Below are 16798 nucleotides of genomic sequence, written 5' to 3'. Positions count from 1 at the left end.
ACTTTCGAAAATTTTCCTAACCAACGTCCAGAACGAATTCCATTCTGAAAAGACAGATGTATATATATATATATAATAATAATAATAAAAATCTATGAAATGTCCAAACGCTAGTTTTCTTTTCACTGTCGTTATATTACTCCAAAGTGTATCCACTTTCTCACTTTACAATTGTTTACCTTGAAACAATATCTAAAATCGAAACTTTTCAACGGTAGCAACAAAATTACAGACATCTTCCTGGTATTTGATGTATCTCATAAAGCTCTTCTAATATTTATACTATGAAAAGTATATAATTATTATTTATATTATAATACTGATATAATAAATAAAAATAAGTATTACCTTATTATATGTGATATAGTTGATGGTTAAAAAAAAAAAAAAAAGGAAAAAGAAAAGTAAAATACATAATTTATTTAGAACGGTAAAGTTGAAACTGAAGATCAGTAATCGAGCAATTAACATTGCAAAAGACTAATTATTTCAGCTTCGAAAGTACTCAGAATTTCGGGAAGAGTGACCTGTAACAATAACAATACTAAAGAAGAGTTACTTCGTTGACAAAAGGGTATACCTATATACAGTGTATACTTATTTACTAAAAGAATGACGCGAAGAGTCAGTAGAACGTCACGCATCGTGATAATATCCTCCTATGGAAATCTAACAATGAAAGCGAAACCACCGTACTGCAATTATGTCGACGATTTGTCATGTTCACAAAGGGTGGTGCAGAACTATATATGTCAGTAACAGTGTCTTATTTTCACAGTTGCTAGTGAAAGCATTTCGTATAAGCATCTGCTAAAAATTCATCATTTTTTTTCTTTCTTTCTTTCTTTCTTTCTTTCTTCTAATCTGTGAATGAATTATTTTAGATTATTTACTTTCAAGGTAAACTTCAAAAATACATTAATAATTAATCAATACAAAACATGTATATACTCATTTCTTCTTCATTGTTACAGATGTTGAAATACAGTTTTAAAAATAATATCATAATGATATTAACATTTCTGGCAGTTCGTGCAAATTGTGTACCTAAATATGACGACAGAGGGTAACACATATTCATTGTTATAATATTATTACATTACTTTTAACATAATTTCTTAATTATTTTTTTTGATTTCTAACAGTTTTATACCAAGTTCTATAGCTTACATGGAAAAAGCTGGAAAGGCACAGGATCAAATAGCTATGCCATCACAAGCTGAAGTTCGAACTGATGCATCAACGAAACGTGGAGATACTACGATTAATGATATCTCTGATCGTAATCAAGAAGCTAGATTTGGTTTCACCAATATCGGCAGTTCTGGTTCTGTAAGCACAAGATTAGTATACAATTAATACACTTTTCTATTTCAATAATTCTAAACTTCAAATAGATATTTAAACCACGTGAAAGATTCAACGTTCATTTCGATTTGTAGGGTTACGCAGTATCACCTTATGCACCAGCAAAAATTGACTTGGGTGGACTTTTGTTAGGTGCTATCATTGGAGTTGGTTCCATTCTTATCATTCCAAAATTATTATACGTTCTGTCAGGTACCTACGGAAATTATGCGAGAAGTAAGTATTTTTTTGTATAATATAATATTTCAATTAAACATTAAATATTATTATTATATAATTTGTAACAATTGACAAATATTCTTTTACACATAGGCGAAGAAAATGGTTTTGCACAATCCATGACTAAATTGGACGACGCATTGGCTCGTCATGGTATAGATACAACTTCTTGTATGCAACGTGCAGTTTGTACATATTCTCAGCAAGCGGCTGCAGCTGTAAAAGTAGCTGACGAAGATAATGAAGATGACAAAATATCATCTTTTGATAAAATGATCGATGCGATAACTACCAATCAAGTATTTCGAACAGCAATGCAGGGTACAGCTATACAAGAAGCTGTAGAAGCTGGTCGTTCTGGTAAAAATTGTTCATATTCTTATCCCCATTGTGGTTTTTCTTTGGAAACAATGTTATCACTTTTATCAAATGTTATTACTGCTGTCTCTTCTTCAACTAATTTACGAAATGCATCATCAACAACATCTTCATCTTTATAATTATAAACTCATATTATTATTAATTAGTTTAAATAAATGTAATTATCTTCATCATTTGTTACACACACTTATTTCTATTTGCAACATTGAAGAAGAAAAAAGAAAAAAGCAACAGAGACAACTCTAACAAATAAACAACATATTTATTTTCATTTTTGTTTTGTTTTTTTTTTTTTTAATATTCTCCATTTTATCAATTAATTTTCACGATCAATTAAACAATCTTTGGTAGATTACATATTTACATACAATAAAGAAGAAATGTGTTCCTGCCATGATATATCATAAATAGTACTGTAACTTTTCATGCATTGATTCGTGCACTGTAAATATGTAATGGTTTTTTTTTTTTCTGTTGTTGTTTTTGTTGTCAGACATAAAAAAAAAACTATCAACAGTAGTTCAGACAAGAACAATAGAGTCGACTAGAGAATTGTTCAATTTAAAAGATACATATTAAAAATACATATGTAATTCATGTACCTGTAATATACACGTTTCTATATATATATATAATTCTGTTTGTTCATTTCTTTTCAATATTTTTTATCTATCTATACTATATTCATGAAATTGACTTATTAATGTACATATACATATATATGTAATGCATGTGTGTATGTGTACATTTGTTCAAAATTATATGCGCGTCTATATATATATAATAATATAATGTTATTATAATAAATAATAATTTTTACATATGTGCGAGGTTTTGATTCCTACATGATGCAAATTAAATCACTGTCTCACATATAAATAATAATTAAATAATATATTAATAGAAAATTCAAACATTATCTTTTAAATGTAATATGATTTGTGAATGAATCTTCAAAAGTCATTTACTTACAATCCTAAATAACAATAATTTTATGTCAGTAAAAGCACAAGTTATATGTTTCAACTTTCTAATAATGTTTTTATAATAATTTTGCTTTTATAAATAACATATATGCTTTGCCATATATTTTTAATAAAAATTGATAGAAAGATTTATATTTGGATTTTATGTTTAAATTTTGTTTTGCATTGAAATGCGAATATGTTAACTAAATAATACTGTTAGAATAATTGCTTTTGATACTGTATATTATTGCATTCGTTTAAATGTCCTTTCAAATTTCTTATATATATATATATGTATATATTTATATATACAGAGTGTATCCCGAAGCTGGTATCATCTCAAACGTAAAAATGTTACGATTTATTTTTACACGTTGAATCATCCCCTGCTTCGTTGTACCACCCCCACCCCTCCATGAGGATACACCATGTATATATTACATATTTATAAACTATTCTTGTGGAAAAATGTAATGCCATATGTATAGAGGTTCGTTTTACAAGAATAACATTTTTCTTTTCTTTTCTTTTTTGTTTTGTTTTGTTTTGTTTGATTAAAATAATTAATATAATATACACAATTGATCATGAGACAAATTCAGATCAATATTTTCTAGGATAATAAATACGTACAAGTAGTATCGTACGATTATTATACATGCACACATATCTATCATTTATGATCCCTGAATTTGAAATGTATTTACTAAAAACATATTTATTTCATATAATGTTTTTTTGGTAATAAAAGCATAACCGCAACGGCCACGCAAATATGCCACAAACTATGAACAATGTGATAATTACTACGCGTTTGTAAAAAGGCATAGCAAACAAGACCCAAAGAGACTATGAGAAGACCCGCCGGAAAGTAGATGGTTCTGTCAATAAAAAATGAAAAGGTCAATAATTATTATATTATTAAAAAAAAAAAAAAAGAAAAAAACACTAATTAAAATACACACCTGTAAACGCGTGAAGGATATCGAACAGTTTTTCTTCTTTTACATGTAAGTCCCCAAGATAATCCAATTAAAGAAGATCCAGTGATGGCTGGTAAAAGGAATACCCAAAGTGCAGTACGATCCATTTCTGAGCTCATAGCAAGAACAATTGCACCCAGTATCTGGAAAAATGCTGTGAGCTTTGGTCCAAAGGAAGCCATTGCTACCAATGTAACCCAAATGGAAAGAAGTGCGTTGAAAAAATCGCAGAATTGTAATACGCTCAATCGCATTATACAAATACTGTAAACATTTTCTCCAGCTTCGCAGGCATGATAAAATGTTGAGAAGAACATTACGGCTGTATATACGATAGCTTCTGTAAAATATTCTCGACGTATTGCTAAGTAAATCGAACCAATGAAGGCAAGATTGCTAATGGTTAACATCAAACAACGTACTAGTATGTCTTTGTTACCGAGAACGTATGTTCCATCGGCACAATCAAAACCACGATATCCTTCTGTACAATAACAAGCTGCAAAGACAAAACCACCGCTCATGTAATGCATACATTTTCCATGTGAATTACAACGTCCTTCGATGCAAGGTGACGAAGATATACTGGTCTCTATTTTAACAGAACACGGTATCATACATTCGCATTCTTGACAGATGATAGTACCGTTCAAACAATTCTCAGCACAATTACACTTTCCCTCGATGCTAAATGATTTTAAAGTGACGTACCACCTTCCAGGTTCGGGAAATGGTATATGAATATGAGCCGGTGCCGTTTCGTTTGCATATATGTCTGCCCCAGTTACATTTTGTGCTCGTATGCAACTTCCACCGGCAGTGATATTCGAGTAATATCCTGAATAAATATTAGTCATTCATGTATTCATATATTGTTAGTTATACATTCAATAATAACAAACTAAATAAACTTCTAACCGATCGTGTATCATAGTAAAATATTCAATATTAATTATCGTCAAATCTATTAATACTATTTTCAAGATAATAAAGATTAACAATAATACTAACCCAAATTAATGCAAGCTACGACGAAAACATTTTTGTCATCCTTTTTATCCACATCAAGCATTTTTATTTTCACTGTTACTGTACCGCCAACATCGTAAACTCGGCCAATTTCAAAATCAAGAACCGTAATACCATCGTTGGTTAAATTAAATGGTACAGCCTTCGTATCGTTTTCACCACGATGTTCGTAATCAAAAAGAAAAAACTCTGGCAATGATTTTCTTATAAGATTTAAACATTTAACTTGATTAGTTTCAACGAACGAAGTAGTGTCCTTTTCAAATCGCAAAAATATACTGGTCATATTTCCAGAAAGTAAACGAAGTGTAATATAATGGAATGTTTTTGAATAAGGCTTGAATGGGATCAAAGTATCTGTATCGTTAACGATCTGTCCTGTAATATGTTCCTGAGCAACAATATGTATTGCAAATTTACAATTCTCTTCGCAGGATTGATTCAACGCTAATACAGCGTTTAATAAATTATTTGGCATTGAAATTTGTGCTACTGAAGTATCTGTATTTTTGTTTAATACGATTTCATAATCTTTGTTAAATTCTATAAATGATATCACTGATGGCATCTCAATTAACAACTCAGCATCGAGAACAGTATCACATGATGCACCGAGACCTAAATAAATGTAATTTAATTAATTAACATTTATAATTATATATTAATATAGAAGAAAACAAAGTTCAATAATATTCACCTTGCTGTTTAATCTTGTCGCTATTAGGATCGGTCCAACTTCGAAAAGCAATTATATACCAGTCACCTGGTATTGGTGAATCGATAGTAATCATATGTTCGTCACCATTACTTTGAATATTTAAAGCATAGTGTTTGCGTCTTCTTTTCATAAGTTTAGCCTCGATAATCGATCCGTCTGGACGAATTAATGGTATACTACCGGATTTCAAATACAATGAAACATTTCTTGCTGAACATTTACCTATACCACCGGTTTTTTCTTCTTTTACTGTAAATCTATAATAATAAATGTAAACACGTCAGTGTATTTAATTATTTCATTCAATTAAATCATGAACAATCGTCAGACTTTACATCCGAGGATTCATACAAACAGATATCTCGATAAATCGAAACGGTACTTATGTATCGCAACCGTCAGGGTTTCGTCAAGGTTTCGTTAGGGTTTCGTCAGGGTTTCGTCATGTTTTCTTCAGGTTTTCAGTGTAGATTTGCGCATTAGCGGAATTTTCCTGCGGTTGCGGTCATACGTAAGTATCATCGAAACGTTGGATTAATGCAAATCGGTTAATAAAAATCTTATTGTCATTCGTTTTGTTTTTACATTAGAAATAATGAATATGAAATAAAATCTTACTTGAATCCCGCAGTTATTGAATATTCTGGTACATCGAAATGAATGATTGAGATATGACGATAAGCATAATAATCGTCTAATGTGTTGGACGGTTGTAAAGCAACTCTCTTCAATGTGATACATAATCCTTCTTCTATTACAAAACTCCATATAATTAAAAATATTAAATGCAATGGCATATTTTAACACTTCTCATACATCACTTAACAATATGTTTGATATACAATATATAACAAAGCGCAGATCATCCACATTGATCATCAAAATGATCTTTCACTATTAAACTTTCGATATTATTCAATTTCTGAAATAAAAAAGGAAACATTTATTTTTTTTTTTTTAAATCGAATTAGCTTAGAAAGAGAATCATAATGAACAATGGAAATATAAACGATATAAGCCTTATCTTCTTGTAAACCATACTTTCATAACTGAGATAGTAGAAACGTTGTTTCACAATGATAAGAGTAAATAAAAAGTGATATTACTATGAGATCAATTGAAATCGATTATTATCGTATGTATTAAATAAAAAATCGATTCTTAATAAAGTATGCGTGTAAGTGTGTGTACTCATACAAAAAAAGAAATACTTGTGATTATTTAACATATATATATATATATATATATATGTATAATAAAATTGATATGTAACGTGTTTGATTTGTTGCATTGATCAATAAGTAATTTGTATTAATTTTTATTAATAATTTGTATTATTATGAATTGTATTATATTGGAATTTGTATGAATTTATATATGTTAATTAATAACGTATTACTATTTTTGCTTGATAAATATTGAAATAAAATACGAATATATATCCAAATGAGAAATTAATTTGACATTTGTTAATATTGTTTTATCGAATAATAAAACACATTCTTAATATATCGAAAACATGTAATATGGAATTCTTACAATTTAGAATAATGTCTTCGTTCATTCGTAGCAAGTTACTTCGTAATTCTTCTTTATAACTCTAACGCTTGAGACTGAATGAAAGATAGTAGTTCAGTTTGATCAGAAGTACGCGTTCAAAGAGAATTTCTTAATCATAATATATGTGGTTTAACTTGAAAATTACATACATTCAAGACACACTATATATATTATCACTATCGCGCGTTCTTCATATTTTCCCGCCTACGAAATTAATCAAATTGCACAAACGAGAAAGAGAGAGAGAGAGAGAGAGAGAGAGAGATAGATGATTATTCAACGGATCTGTTTAATTTTGTCAATTGTTTTTGACAAGAATATTCATGACAAAAAAAAATAATATTAATTAAAAAAAAAAAAAAAAAAAAAAAAGTAGAACCTTGAACTAAAAATTTATCTCTAAAGTATTCTAATTGATTTGTGACTTAACACCTCTAAAGATACTCGACTACTGAAAGGTAAATACTGACAATGAGTTACTAAACATACACTTGTTTCCATTTCAATTTCGTAACATTATTTTTACGAGTATGTAAATATTTGACAGATGTTTTTCTATGCAATTTATGATGATAATGGATTATTAAAAGTTTGTTATTTTTATTTGAAATTTTCTACTCAATGATATCATTACAATCTAAACTCACGTACACGAACATATATATATATATATATAAAATAAAAAAAATATCAATGATACAATATATTCATAGTAGACTTTAATATATTTATGACGAGTATAAATCATTTGTCACACATTAGATTTAATTTTCTGCAAACGAGTTCAATCGTTTTAAAGTCACTGACCCACAATCCCTTGCATTTAATTTGATTTAACGCTACGCGACATACATTCTAAAGTATTATTATGACAAATAATCCGAACATTTTGTTAATTTACATATTACAAGGATGAGTTAACAAATTTTCAATCTCAATACAAACACACATTCTTATTTTTTGTTTTGTTTTAAATAAAAGTTAGTTTGATCGAAAATGCTAGGCTTAAAACTTTTCAACTCATCCTATAGTATACATACATTTCGTAAATTAACAAAAAAAAAAATAATAATAATAAAAATGAATAAAAAAGGAAATAAAGTAATATTAATTTATGAAATATTAAATATACCTTTTTCTTTATGGAGTCACAGACAATTGACAATGATAATTTGAATAAGCCAAATCTTATCTTCGATATGAATCAACCATTAGCAACAAGTGTGTTGTATCATTCATCTGTCATATAACCAAAATTCAAGCATCTCAACGTCTGATTGGTCAACTCTCATTGACCAATCAAAAGCAGTCGAAGAAATTTCAACCCCCTTTAACATTTCCAACGCTTACAAACCCGCGACGAATGACATTTCGATCAATGTTTTCGAGAATGTTAGTTTGTAATATTGTAAGAATAAAATAATACATTTTCATATATTTAATACAATATTTTTTTTTTTTTCTAACAAAATACTTTTTACTTTTCTTACCTCTTAAAAAAATATGGGTCATCCAATAGAAAGAGAGAAGAAATAATGAAAGTAACGAGAAACAAAAAAAAAAAGAAGAAAGAACGATGACAAATATAACAGAATGATAGAAAGAGAGAGAGAAAACACACACACACACACGTGTATAAATCACACACTTATGTTTTTACTTACAAGTTCCTCTTCTATGTCACACATGCGCGTATAGTTCAGTGTATTTCCCCGCAAATCAAAGAAAAAATCTACACATAGTATATAACATACTCATATATATATATATATATATATATATCACACACACATAATATTCACGTAATATCCGTGTTTGAAGTGAGAAAGATAGAGTGAGATAGATAGATAGATAAAATGACGTGAACCGTGCTGGTATGGAAATGGTCTCTTGAAATTAATGACACTTTGTGGAAACGGGAATATCAAATGACCAAAAAAAAACAAAAAGAAAAAGAAAAAGGAAAGAAAAAGAAATAAATTAATAAATTACTACCGGTAACGTTAACAATGCAGTTTTAGTTTTTACGAACGTTTTTGTTGACCGCTAAGAATGGTAAGATCTCAGAACTAATGACATCGATAAGATCGATAAGTACATACACCTACACATTTATAAACACTGTATTCACTAATCACATACACGACATATATATATAACACACACACACGTTTAATACGTATTCATTCTTATTTCTCGTAACAATCTCCCCCTCTTCTTCTTCTTCTTCTTCTTCCTCGTTCTTTCTCTCTTAACTGTTTTTTTTTTTTTAATTTTATTTTATTTAAATTTTTAATATTTCATTTCGCGTGATTCACGTTACAGCTGATTGGCAAAATGGAGATAACCCTTCTTTAATTCACTGGGGCTGTATTTATTGATCATTTTCAACCTTGGTTAGTTTGCAACTGCTACTGTTTTTTATGCACCTTCAGTATGATCTTCTTAAAGAATGAGAGAGAGAGAGAGAAAGAGAGAGAGAGAGAGAGAGAGAGGGAGAGAGGAATGGGGTTACATTTGACGTTTATTTCATTATTTGCATTTTTGGATTTGTTTGCAAATGTTTGTCATCAAATTTCCAAATATGCTATTTTTATTATGTATATGATATTATTCAATTTAAATAGCAATGTGTTTTATTTTATTATTTCTCTTCAATTATATTAACTTAATGATACGTAGCTCATGTGTGTGTGTGTGTGTGTGTTCTTTATGATAATAAATAATTAAATGGAATATTTTAGATTTTATTTGTAATATATAGAAATGCAATAAAAAAATAAAGTACATTTGGCCATATTTCTATTTGTATCTTCTATATACTTTTTTTTTATCGTTTAATATTAAATATTATGTTTTTTAAACGATTTAACAAGAAATTGTTTTTATAAAGCAAATGATATCTTCATTTTAATAAATTGCATATTATTATTACTAAAACAGAAATTATATATGTATATATATATATATATATATATATATATATATATATATATATATATATATATGTATATATACACTGATATTAAATTATTAACACACCATTATATGAAATGAAAATAAAAACGTCATTGAAATATTTGTAAAATTGCATTAATTTCATTATATTTCGTTGAAGTTGATATATAAATTTGTACAAAATAAAAAACATTTATTTAGCAAATATATTGAGAGATAAAAAAAAAAAACAAAGAAAACCTTTTAATTATATTCGTACATATTTTGAATTAAATTGAAAACAAAAATTATAAATATATATATATATATATCTATAAATATTATAAAATTAATGTTTTCACTTTTTGAGAGAGACATTCACAAAAAATATTAATTAAATAAGTATCTTAATGATGATGATGATAACAACAACAACTATCGTACTTACTTCTTTTAACTGTTCTTTTAACAAATATTATACATCGTTTTTATTTAATATTGTTAATTATTTTATATTGATCATTGTATATATATATATATATAGAATATCTTTCGTTCATTAAATGAATATATTAATTATAAAAATCTATAACGCGAAACAAACTAGTTCTGTTGTTTTTTTTTTTTTTATAATTTTACCATCTGCCAATATAGTGTCAACATCTGTCACATTTTAATATTTATACATGTTTTAAAATTGCATTTAAAAAGATCAAGTAATAATGACCAATTCAACTTTTAACGAAAGACGAACTTGCCAGGGGCTCAATTATCATTGAACATCTCTTATTTTGAATATACTGCAATTTTTGCATTAATGTCAGAAACACATTATATAAAATTGAATCGCGATAAGAGAGTGCAGCAGATATACAAAATACAAACCTATGATATATTCATAAGCAATTCTCTTGACCATGTAAAGGTGCTTGTTGTTTGGATGACACATGATTTGAAAATGTTTCATCATTATCAATAGTTGGAGCTTTCTGTCCTAGAAAACATATACGATAAACATCTTCAAATGTTGAAGCAAAATGAACTTCAAGACCATCTGTTATGTATTTTGGTAGATCATTGAAATCTTTTTTATTTTCTTCTGGTAATATTATGCAATTAACGCCTACTCTTTTTGCCTGAAAAATATATGTTAAAGATCATATTCTGTTATACACCATAAAACATTTTTAATATATTCGATGATTTTATTTACCGCTATTGTTTTTTCTTTAATACCACCAACAGGTAAAACCTTTCCTATTAAACTAAGTTCACCTGTCATAGCAACATCTTGTCTAATAGCTTGATTTTTAGCTAAAGAAATTAATGCTGTTGCAATAGTAACACCCGCACTTGGACCATCTTTAGGAGTAGCTCCTTCAGGAACATGTAAATGTATATGAGAATCATATAAAAATGTATTAGATGGATCTTCTTGTTTTAAAAAGTTTCTAGCTACTGTCATTGCTATATGTATTGATTCTTTCATAACATCTCCTAAATGACCAGTTGATTCGCATGTACCCTCCATCTTACTTGCATTTACAGGCTTTCGAACAGCTGTTTCTATAAATAATGTCGAACCTCCCATGGCAGTCCATGCAAGACCCATGACTACACCTGGTGGTGTAACTTCATACATTCTATCTTGTGTAAATACTGGTTTTCCTACAAACTCGTGTAAATTTGTTGCGGTAATATCAACTTTGTCTATTTCCTTTTTAACAACTTTAAAAGCCACTTTGCGGTGAATTTTTTCAATATGTTTTTGAAGATTTCTAACTCCTGATTCTCGACAATAATATTTAATCAAAGATGTAAGTGAATTGTCTTGCATATTGATATGTGTATCATTAAGTCCGGAATCGTTCATAGCCTGTGGTATTAAATATTGTTTAGCTATTGCAAGTTTTTCTTCTGCTACATAACCAGACATTTCAATCATTTCCATTCGATCTCTAAGAGGTTCTGGAATAGTATCAACTACATTCGCCGTACATATAAACAAAACTTTTGATAGGTCAACTGCAACATCCAAATAATGATCTAAGAAGTTTGCATTTTGTTCTGGATCCAACATTTCTAAAAGAGCAGAAGCAGGATCTCCTTGATGTCCCCTATTAATTATATAATATATAAATCATTGTTTTATAATAATTTTAATAAGTTTTTTATGTATCACATTGAAATACTAACTTTCCAATTTTATCTACTTCATCTATCAACACTAATGGATTTTCAGTTTGTGTCTTTTTCAAGCACTGAATAACTTTGCCAGGCATGGCTCCTACATATGTTCTTCTATGTCCTTTAATTTCTGCAACATCTGTCATTCCTCCAACACTAAATCTGAAATATTCTCTGTTAAGTGCTCGAGCTATCGATTTAGCTATTGATGTCTTTCCTACACCAGGTGGACCATGAAAACATAATATTTTGCCCTGAGTTGAACCTTTCAATTGGCTAACAGCAATAAATTCTAAAAAATACAAGAGAACATATTACAAAAATATTACTGTAATTATTTTTACAAGAAAATATCAAATAAATATACCAAGTATTCTTTTTTTGATATCTTCCATTCCATAATGATCTTCGTCTAAGATTTCTACAGCTTGTTGTAAATTTAAATTTTCTGGACTAGTTATGCCCCAAGGCATTGAAGTTAACCAATCTAAATAATTTCTTGTAACACTGAACACGACCAAAAAAAAAAAAAAAACAATTAATACAAATTAAATGTAACATCTATTTTATGATAAAGTTATTTTCCAAAGTACTCACTTAAATTCACTACTATGACTCTCTAAGAAACTTAATTTATTTAATTCTTCTTCTAACACATCCATAACCGGTTTGGGAACAGTTTTTTGTCTTATTTTTTCCCTATATTTTTCTTCTATTGCATCTTTATCATCCTTTTCTAAACCTAATTCTTTCTTAATGACTTTTAACTGCTCGTGCAATATATATTTTCTATGTTGTTGTTTTACTTTTTCCTCGACTTCTCTACCAATCTTTTGTTGCAGTTTACTTAATTCGTATTCTTTTTTTAATAGCGCAAGCGATAATCTCAATCTTTTAAGAATCTGTGTTTCACAAAACAAAGAATTATTGCAAGATATTTATAATATTTGATAAATGTAAGTAGATATACTGACATCCATTTCCTCTAACACTTGTTGCAATTCTTGTGCATCTGCTCCTGTTAAAGCAGCACCAAGATCACTGAGATAAACTGGATTGTCAACCACCCTTTGTCCTTGATGAAGCATTTGTTGCAGAGATTCTCGATACAGAGGATTCATACTTATAATATCTCTAATAGTTTTAATTAATTCTTGTGTAAGTGCCTTAATTTCTTCGGTCTGTTTAAATTTTTCATGCGTTACATTTACAACTTCTACCATTACAATCGGCTGAGAATCTGATGATGATGTTGTTGTTGTTGTTGTCGTTGATTCAGGAGAAAGCTCTGTTTGTTTTTGTTCCAATGGCAGTTTATCTTTTATGATATTTTCTACTACAGTAGAATTATCTATATTTTCTGTCGATCCAGATATCTTCTCTGATTTTTTATTGCGTTGTGCAGATCTACGGCTCACTTTACCAGCAGTCATAGTATCGTCTACAGGGACGTTAATTGTTGTATTTAATAGTGGAAACGTCAGTTTCATCTCTGCATAAAATAGGCAATTTTATATTTGCGACAAAAAAGCGAAATTATTCTCTGCCCGTACAAATGATCATATTGTCATAAAGAAAAAAAGAAAAAAGAAAAAAAGACAACCAAACATTTTAACATATGTTTCACACAAGCGAATTATTCAACACTTGTTTAAAATTATTGAAAATATATAGATGAATCATTGTAAATAAAGATAAATAAATAAATTAGTTTTATCGAGTCTTGTGTTACCTTTGAACTTTATCTTATAAAAAAAATACTAAATTATTATTTAAATTTTTTACCATGCACTGGTTGCATCGCAGCAACATCTTCGAATATTTGTCCAACAATCTTAATTCTTCTATGCGCCATTATTACAAGTCTTAAACGATTTCCTAAATCTTGTACTTCATGAATTTGGGCAAACGTACCAACGGAATAAATATCATCAAGATTTTGTACAATCTCCGATTCGTTTCTATTTAAAACAAAAAAACATAATAAGAAATGATCAGATATTTAATTGATGATAATGATCAATTATTTTGTTAGAACAATAATTACTCTTCATTCTTCTTCAAAAATATTCCAACATAAGGTTGATTTAATTTAACCTTCCTACGTATTAAATCGATAAGAATAGGATTAGAAAGTTCTATAAGTTTAATAAATCTAGGAAAAACAGGATTTCTATTGATGGCAATAACCGGTACATGAGGCCATACTTCTGGCACAACCACCGTAGCAGGTAAAGTGGCTGAATAGTCTTCCGATTGTTCTGCATCATTTTCACTAAAATAATAACAATATATTAATGAGGTTTCATTCATTTAAAAAGTGTTATTATGAATGCGAAAAGAAAATGTACATACTTTGGAGGAAGTCTATCTGGTTTCTTAGATGAAAATAATCTGACAGATAAAATAGCTGTGCATTCTCTACGATTTCGAATATTTCGACTCAATATTCCATAGCTTTGATTACGAAGTTCTATTCGAGGAAATTGTGGTTTAATATAAACCGGTAATACATTGCGAGTATCTAAATGATGATTTCTGTAAAACGATCGACAAATCGTCGCATTATGACGAAATACCGGTAATAATTTACTTTTAATTGTCATAACACACCGCATTCTTTTATTTGTTCCTTTTTCACTATTTTATATTATATATCCTTTCTGCACTCTTAAGATATTAAATATACAGCATTGAAGAGAGGTTATGGAGTTTATATGATGAAATCTAACATGAATTTACATACATACGTATATCGACTAACCTCTAATTTGTTTTAATAGAATGATCGTAATGTTAATACAACCTGCTGTTTTTTTTCGTAACAATTAAATGTAATAATTTATTCTTATCAATTATATTGATTATCTATATTTATTTATGCATTTGTTTATCGAGTGATTTGTTAATATTTATTCTTGATGCTAAGACGTGTGAATTGAGCATAACTAATCATTGCGTAAATATTTCTGCATATATTCGCTCTGCGCATCTTGCTTATGTGTATATTACTTCTGCACATCTTGTTTATGCGTAGTTTGCTTCTGCGCATCTTGCTTCTGCGTACCTTGCTTCTGCGCATCTTACTTATGCGTACCTTGCTTCTGCGCATCTTGCTTATGCGTACCTTGCTTCTGCGCATCTTCCTTATGCGTACCTTGCTTCTGCGCATCTTGCTTATGCGTATCTTGCTTCTGCGCATCTTCCTTATGCACACTGTCTTTCAAATGTTTTTTTAATGTCAGTCGATAATTAAATTCAATAATAACACGTATATGCATTTTAGTATTATATATTTTAATAAAAGTGTTCAATAATTAAGATGTTTTCATAATTATTCTGATTTTTGTAAAATTTACGTGCGTTTATAGTTTGATGGTTTCTACTATGGATCCAGAAAAATTAAATTCCATTTATTCAAGTATTTATATTTTAAATGTTAATGTTAATAATGTTTGCAACTATTCTTAAAGAGTTTTGATTGGAAATAAATTCATGTATTATTTTTATTAGGAATCATATGTTCCTCTGCCATTACTCGACAAAATTTATTTCGTAAGTCTTTGATAGAACCGGTGATAGAAGAAGAAAACAAAGTGAATAATGATGAAGACGATACACATTTTTTTGAAACTTTAAAAACCAAAATTAAGATTAGTCCTTTAAAGTAATATCATTCCCATACAAACATAGTATTGATATAATGTTTTTTACATTACAATCCTCTTTTTTTAACAACAGATCTTTACAAGCTAAGTACGAATCAAAACAAGTATATGGAGCAAGAAAGAGAAAATATAAATTTATTGAAGAAAGCAAGAATGCAATAAAACGTTTTAAAGAAGACATGGAAAATAAAAATCAAATAGAAGTAAATACGATTAATTTTCAATTCAGAAAAAAAGAAATTCATACAGATAATACAGCATTTTCTAATTATAACAATGATGTTCTCAAATCTGTTAATACTAACATAGATAATAATGAGGCTTACGCATTAAAAAGGTATATTTTTACAGATTTTTAAATGAATATTATATTTTTTAACATTTCATTGCATATACTATAACTAATTATTAATATTTCCATTTTTAGAGATTTTACTTTAATTTTTCAAACAGATAAAGTATCTGCTAATGATCAAAATGAATCTATATTCATTAAACCAAACAATATATAAATAACATGCAAAATAATAATGTATTATTAAATGAATCGCGTGTACATTTGTAAATATGTTATTTAAATAATATCATTTGATTGAATTGAAAGCTTTAAATTTGAAGAAGATTTGAACAAATGACATTTTGTTTATTTATTCCAGTTGAAAAGCTCAATATTAGTGATACTTTTTGTTTTGTATCTTTTAATGGTTTTAAATAATTTTATTGCAAATAATATCTAACTATTTATTATTAAAATAATATCAAAATATCTACTCTTTTTAA

General features: G+C 28.3%; 4 protein-coding genes and 1 long non-coding RNA gene across 9 annotated transcripts; 3 read left to right on the top strand and 2 right to left on the bottom strand.

Annotated features, from left to right (window-relative positions):
• The first annotated feature begins 763 nt into the window (after positions 1-763).
• On the top strand, positions 764-3776 carry LOC107069396 (uncharacterized). 2 transcript variants are annotated; one of them, XM_089173049.1, is made up of 5 exons: positions 764-900; positions 975-1066; positions 1146-1332; positions 1443-1584; positions 1681-3776. In XM_089173049.1, the coding sequence occupies exons 1-5, from the start codon at positions 871-873 to the stop codon at positions 2085-2087; spliced, it is 858 nt and encodes a 285-aa protein (XP_089029175.1). In that variant the 5' UTR covers positions 764-870; the 3' UTR covers positions 2088-3776. The 2 variants fall into 2 exon arrangements, with proteins under 2 accessions (XP_089029175.1, XP_015182167.2); XM_015326681.2 differs by having other exon boundaries at positions 858-1066.
• LOC107069395 (post-GPI attachment to proteins factor 6) lies at positions 2210-6463 on the bottom strand. Its single transcript, XM_089173047.1, has 5 exons — positions 6285-6463; positions 5646-5923; positions 4931-5566; positions 3902-4757; positions 2210-3817 (listed from the first exon to the last, which is right to left on the bottom strand). The coding sequence occupies exons 1-5, from the start codon at positions 6461-6463 to the stop codon at positions 3655-3657; spliced, it is 2112 nt and encodes a 703-aa protein (XP_089029173.1). The 3' UTR covers positions 2210-3654.
• Positions 6455-15282, bottom strand: Lon (lon protease homolog, mitochondrial). Of its 4 annotated transcripts, none has more exons than XM_089173046.1 (10): positions 14706-15282; positions 14398-14625; positions 14136-14311; positions 13325-13842; positions 12948-13252; positions 12718-12857; positions 12360-12642; positions 11377-12280; positions 11049-11299; positions 6455-6588 (listed from the first exon to the last, which is right to left on the bottom strand). In XM_089173046.1, exons 1-9 carry the CDS (start codon positions 14966-14968, stop codon positions 11060-11062), a joined length of 3057 nt encoding a protein of 1018 aa, XP_089029172.1. In that variant the 5' UTR covers positions 14969-15282; the 3' UTR covers positions 6455-6588; positions 11049-11059. The 4 variants fall into 4 exon arrangements, with proteins under 4 accessions (XP_089029172.1, XP_015182157.2, XP_089029171.1 ...); XM_015326671.2 differs by lacking the exon at positions 6455-6588 and adding an exon at positions 10637-10963; XM_089173045.1 differs by lacking the exon at positions 6455-6588 and having other exon boundaries at positions 10637-11299.
• On the top strand, positions 9137-10076 carry LOC149032437 (uncharacterized). Its single transcript, XR_016176732.1, has 2 exons — positions 9137-9281; positions 9552-10076. It is a non-coding gene; the product is annotated as an uncharacterized LOC149032437 (long non-coding RNA).
• Positions 15283-15463: 181 nt separating the features above from the next.
• On the top strand, positions 15464-16714 carry LOC107069383 (uncharacterized). The gene is made up of 4 exons (XM_089173054.1): positions 15464-15771; positions 15864-16017; positions 16092-16355; positions 16446-16714. Exons 1-4 carry the CDS (start codon positions 15726-15728, stop codon positions 16528-16530), a joined length of 549 nt encoding a protein of 182 aa, XP_089029180.1. The 5' UTR covers positions 15464-15725; the 3' UTR covers positions 16531-16714.
• The last annotated feature ends 84 nt before the right edge of the window (positions 16715-16798 follow it).

The sequence above is a fragment of the Polistes dominula genome, unplaced genomic scaffold, assembly GCF_049000335.1.
Source record: "Polistes dominula isolate Pdom_NZ unplaced genomic scaffold, Pdom_raw_medaka contig_22, whole genome shotgun sequence".
NCBI classification, from domain to species: Eukaryota; Metazoa; Arthropoda; class Insecta; order Hymenoptera; family Vespidae; genus Polistes; species Polistes dominula.
This window is presented reverse-complemented; position numbering and strand designations above follow the sequence as displayed.

Coding starts and splice junctions, on each gene's coding strand:
- Lon (XM_089173046.1), bottom strand. CDS start 14,968: ATGCGGTGTGTTATGACAATTAAAAGTAAATTATTACCGGTATTTCGT. Junction 12,858..12,947: donor AGTCATAGTAGTGAATTTAA/GTGAGTACTTTG, acceptor GGTCGTGTTCAG/TGTTACAAGAAATTATTTAG. Junction 12,643..12,717: donor TATCAAAAAAAGAATACTTG/GTATATTTATTT, acceptor TGTATTTTTTAG/AATTTATTGCTGTTAGCCAA.
- LOC107069395 (XM_089173047.1), bottom strand. CDS start 6,463: ATGCCATTGCATTTAATATTTTTAATTATATGGAGTTTTGTAATAGAA. Junction 4,758..4,930: donor CGTAGCTTGCATTAATTTGG/GTTAGTATTATT, acceptor ATATTTATTCAG/GATATTACTCGAATATCACT. Junction 3,818..3,901: donor TATCCTTCACGCGTTTACAG/GTGTGTATTTTA, acceptor TTTTATTGACAG/AACCATCTACTTTCCGGCGG.
- LOC107069396 (XM_015326681.2), top strand. CDS start 942: ATGTATATACTCATTTCTTCTTCATTGTTACAGATGTTGAAATACAGT. Junction 1,067..1,145: donor CCTAAATATGACGACAGAGG/GTAACACATATT, acceptor GATTTCTAACAG/TTTTATACCAAGTTCTATAG. Junction 1,585..1,680: donor CTACGGAAATTATGCGAGAA/GTAAGTATTTTT, acceptor TTTTACACATAG/GCGAAGAAAATGGTTTTGCA.
- LOC107069383 (XM_089173054.1), top strand. CDS start 15,726: ATGGTTTCTACTATGGATCCAGAAAAATTAAATTCCATTTATTCAA. Junction 15,772..15,863: donor ATTAAATTCCATTTATTCAA/GTATTTATATTT, acceptor TATTTTTATTAG/GAATCATATGTTCCTCTGCC. Junction 16,356..16,445: donor GAGGCTTACGCATTAAAAAG/GTATATTTTTAC, acceptor TTCCATTTTTAG/AGATTTTACTTTAATTTTTC.